At 41.5% G+C, this 4474-nt stretch overlaps 1 protein-coding gene across 1 annotated transcript; it reads left to right on the top strand.

The window, feature by feature from the left end:
* The first annotated feature begins 2431 nt into the window (after window positions 1–2431).
* Window positions 2432–3376, top strand: LOC114023188 (olfactory receptor 4D5). The gene has a single exon (XM_027835732.1). The coding sequence runs from the start codon at window positions 2432–2434 to the stop codon at window positions 3374–3376; it is 945 nt and encodes a 314-aa protein (XP_027691533.1).
* Window positions 3377–4474: the final 1098 nt, after the last annotated feature.

Raw genomic sequence — 4474 nt, 5'->3', positions numbered from 1 at the left:
CTAGTCTTTGGGGTAGGGGAATCTTTTTCAATGTTGGGAGGGAAGTGAAATGAAATGTAGAATTTGTGGTCATTGAGACCTCTGACCACTGCCTTAACACGATCATGAACTTCCTCTTAGCCAGTCTGCATCTTGGATTGATACTATTGTTCCATTACTGTCCCAAAAATTCTTATCCCCACACTCGGGTGGCCTAGGAGGCCATGATCTTTCTGCTGCTGATGGGTGTGATCTTCAAACCACTCAGTCATCTATCATGATGGAGACCATAGGATTATAGAATTACAGATTTAGAGATGGAAGGAGCTTCCAAGGCCATCTAGTTCAATATCATTTTAAATTAAAGGAACTTAAGTCCTAGTGAAGTTAAGTGACTTGCTCAAGGTTACACAAATAATAAGTGTTAGTGGGTTTTGGACTTATGTCCTCTGACCCCAGACCCAGTACATTTTCCACTGTGCTTCATCATGTTACCTTGGTCCATCACTAGAAAACTGGATGCTGTACTACATAATACAGGTTGTTAAAGAAGCAGCAGCTCAGAGATCACCTAATCCAGGGGTTCTTGATCTTTTTTAATGCCATGGACTCTTTTAGCAGTCTGTTGAAGCCAATGGACTACTAAAAGTGTTTATAATCCTATATATTTTATTTTATGTATTTAAAAAGGAAACCAGTAGTTTCTTGAAATGTAGTTATCAAATATTAAAGAAAGTGAAATTCATAGACCCTGAGTTAGGAACTCCTGACCTAGTTTGATTCCATCATCTTACCAAGGCCAAAAAAGGGAGAATGGAATAGTTTAAGCTAGAATCTCTGTCAAAGAAAGTGAAGGGAACCCAGGAGGCAGTCTCAATTTGATCTTGAAGGGATACTCCTAGAATTGATTCCCCAAATAATTAAGTGGTAAGTTGGTTCCCAGATCTGGAGAAACCAGTGAGGAATTGGTGCAAGGTCTTTACAGGGACCTGCAGTCTTTAAGAAGGTTTGTTGCCACCAAAAGATATTATCCAGAGCCTGTCTTTACCATACATGGACAATACTCAGCTACCTGACTTAAAGTTCTTTGAAACAGTGATTGGCTATGTAGGGAACCCAAGTGTTCTGACTATGGCATGGTCTCAATACTAGAAGATTGATTATTTTTTATGTAAAAGCTTTATCATCCTGCCCACACTCTTTATGTATCAGTAGGACTGAATTTGATGTCCCTGATGTTTTGATTGCATTGATGTGCCCATATGCTCAGAACTCCATGGAACAAGTGACATTTTTTCCAGTTATATTATAATCCATAGCCTTAGAACTGAGTCACTAGCTTATATAGCCTCAAGATCAAACTTGGCTAATTCTTAATAATTAATACTTTGTATTACTTGCATGTGTCCTCACTCGGAGTTTCTTTGGGAATGTTAGAATTTGGCTTTATTTTAGTTCTGCCGTAGGGGTATTTAATTACCTTCCTGCAAACAAACAAGGCTACAAAGACATGTGAACTTAAAACTATTTTTTACAAGGCATGTAAAGAGAGAGAGAGAGAGTGAGAGAGTATTAAGCACTTACTATGTGACAAAAGGAATAACAGCTCCCATCACACTAAGGGATCCTTCCTCTCTAATTTGGATTACAATTCGTGGCAAAAAATAACGCCATCAGGAGATGAAGTCCCAGAAGCTTTGATGCATCTTTTTTTTAAAATTTCTTTTGGTTGAGGCAGTCAGGGTTAAGTGACTTGCCCAGGGTCACACAGCTAGTAAGTGTCAAATGTCTGAGGCCAAATTTAAACTCTGGTCCTCCCAACTCCAAAACTGGAGCTCTTTCCACTGTGCCACCTAGGTGTCCCGGTGCATCATTATTACCATAGGTCCAGGACACAGTTCCACATCAGCTACCTTCTGTCCTTTCCTTGGGTTTATCCTCTTTTTGCATTGGAGTAAATTTTCTTTATCTTCTCTCCTGAGGTTTGTTGCTGTCTGTTTCTATAGTTGGGACCTTTTTGGAGCTCCCAGCCTGTTTCTGGCACTTTTGATTTCTCATCTTAAAGCCATGGCCATTTCCCAGAATCTGCTTTACTCACCTGTGTGGCTCCTCTTCCCAAGCATCTTTTGCTCAGTCCTTTCTGGGCATGTCCTCTGAGCCCATTCCATTATGGAAAAAATTGAGTATTTTCACAGAGGACTCATTCTCTTCTAGCCAGAGCAACAGGAAAAAGAGACTATCTCTAAGCCCTCTTGGTTTGAGGAGCGACCAGCTCCCCTGCCTGCTGTACAATGAGTTTGACAGCCAAGTATTACTAGAGATGGTAGCATTATTGCTAATAATGATACTTAGTATGACCTCCAGGGAACGCTCTGGGTGAGCTTAGTGGCAGAATCACTGATGGTTTTGCACATTTCCCCAACAGGTTCACTTCCAGAGCTACAGCAAGCAGATGAATCCGGTCAATCATACTCAGGTGACAGAATTTCTATTCTTGGGTCTTTCCCAGGCGTGGGAGCTCCGGATTTTCTTCTATGTGGTGTTTCTCACTGTCTACTTGTTGACAGTCATGGGGAACCTACTCATTGTGGCCATTGTGTCCTCTGACCCTCACTTGCATACAACCATGTACTTTTTGCTAGCCAACCTCTCCTTCCTCGACTTCTGCTACTCTTCTATCACTTCCCCCCGGATGTTGGCTGACCTACTCTCTGGCAACCCAACCATCTCCTTTGGGGGCTGCCTCACACAACTCTTTTTTTTCCACTTCATTGGGGGCATCAAAATCTTTCTACTTACAGTCATGGCATATGACCGCTATGTTGCCATCTCCCAGCCTCTACGTTACCCACTCATTATGAATCAGGGAGTTTGTGGGCTCTTTATGGCAGGTTCCTGGGTGGGGGGTTTTGTCCATTCAATAGTTCAAATTGCCCTGACCGTCCAACTCCCATTTTGCGGGCCCAACAAATTAGACAACTTCTACTGTGATGTGCCCCAGCTGATCAAGCTGGCCTGCACAGACACTTTTGTACTGGAGCTGCTAATGGTCTCCAACAATGGCCTGGTCACTCTGATGTGCTTCCTGATACTACTGGGATCCTACACAGCTCTTCTTATTATGCTTCGGAGCCACTCCCAGGAGGGCCGGAGCAAAGCATTGTCCACTTGTGCCTCCCACATTGCTGTGGTGACCCTGATCTTTGTTCCTTGTATCTATATCTATGCCCGGCCCTTTCGGACCTTTCCTATGGACAAGGCAGTCTCTGTCCTGTACACCATGGTCACCCCTATGCTCAATCCTGCCATCTACACCCTGAGGAACAAGGAAGTTATTGAAGCCGTGAAGAAACTGTGGAGGCGGCACATATTCACATGGGGGAAACAGGAGCAATAAACCAGGGACCATTAGTGGGAAGATACATATGAGAATTGGTGTGTGCTAGATGTTATTTTAGATTGAAAAACCCTACGAAGTAGCTGAAATAGATTGCTCATTGTTTCTCTCCTGCTCATGGGATCCTTCAATTTCAGACACATGAAAAAAAAATCTGATATGAACTTTTAGACAGGCTGGAACTTGGATTCATGGTCAATGGAGACCAGCCCTGGGATTGGGTTTTTTGTCATCATAGGCATTTTGACCTATCTCAGCAAGGATTGGAAAGGGGCTGAGAGTAAGGCCTGAGATCTACCCTCCCTCTAACCTTTGATATCTTCTCCTTCTTCAGATATTTTGAGATTCGATTCTTTGACAGCTTTAAAATTATATCCATGGATCCTCTGTGTGTGTGTGTGTGTGTGTGTGTTCCATTCTAGTTATATTTCTTATCTTTTTTTTTAAAGTGTCATTTCCTCTGCCTAAAGAAGTACATCTTGGCCTATAACATTAAAATCTAAATGCAGTGATTCTTCTGTCCTTGTTAGTGAAAAGAGTTTATTATAGAAATCTTAACATGTTTTTCATCCCTTTCCTTCTGGGACAGCTGGGTAGCATAGTATATTAAGAGCTGGACCTAGAGTCAGTAAGTTCAAATCTAGTCTCAGACACCTAATAGTGGTGTGACCTCGGGCAAGTCACTTAACCTCTGTCTGCCTCAATTTTCTCCACTATAAAATGCGGATATAATAGTACCTACCTCACAGGGCTGTTGTGAGGATCTAATGAGATTGAATGAGATATTTGTAAAGTGCTTAGCACAGTACCTGGCACCTAATAGTGCTTAATAAATACTTGTTCCCTTCTGTTCCTCTCACCCTTTTTGCTCTTGAATACTCCGAAGATGATATTGCTTCCTTGGAACTCTTGTTGAATTTTCTTTAAATTTCTTTCTCCTTCCACAAGCTCTTATTTTATGAAACTTCTTAGTCTTCTACTATTCTCCTCCATAAGATTTTAGAAATGGACTATATTCTAAATATTTATCATCATTAAATATACTTGTAAACCTATATCTGAGAAATGCATTATTAGATGGTTACAGTGAACTTAGTT

The sequence above is a fragment of the Vombatus ursinus genome, unplaced genomic scaffold (genome assembly GCF_900497805.2).
Source record: "Vombatus ursinus unplaced genomic scaffold, bare-nosed wombat genome assembly UNPS02014816.1, whole genome shotgun sequence".
Taxonomy (NCBI): domain Eukaryota; kingdom Metazoa; phylum Chordata; class Mammalia; order Diprotodontia; family Vombatidae; genus Vombatus; species Vombatus ursinus.
This window is presented reverse-complemented; position numbering and strand designations above follow the sequence as displayed.

Excerpts from the sequence above, each read along its gene's own strand:
- LOC114023188 (XM_027835732.1), top strand. The coding sequence starts at position 2,432 with ATGAATCCGGTCAATCATACTCAGGTGACAGAATTTCTATTCTTGGGT.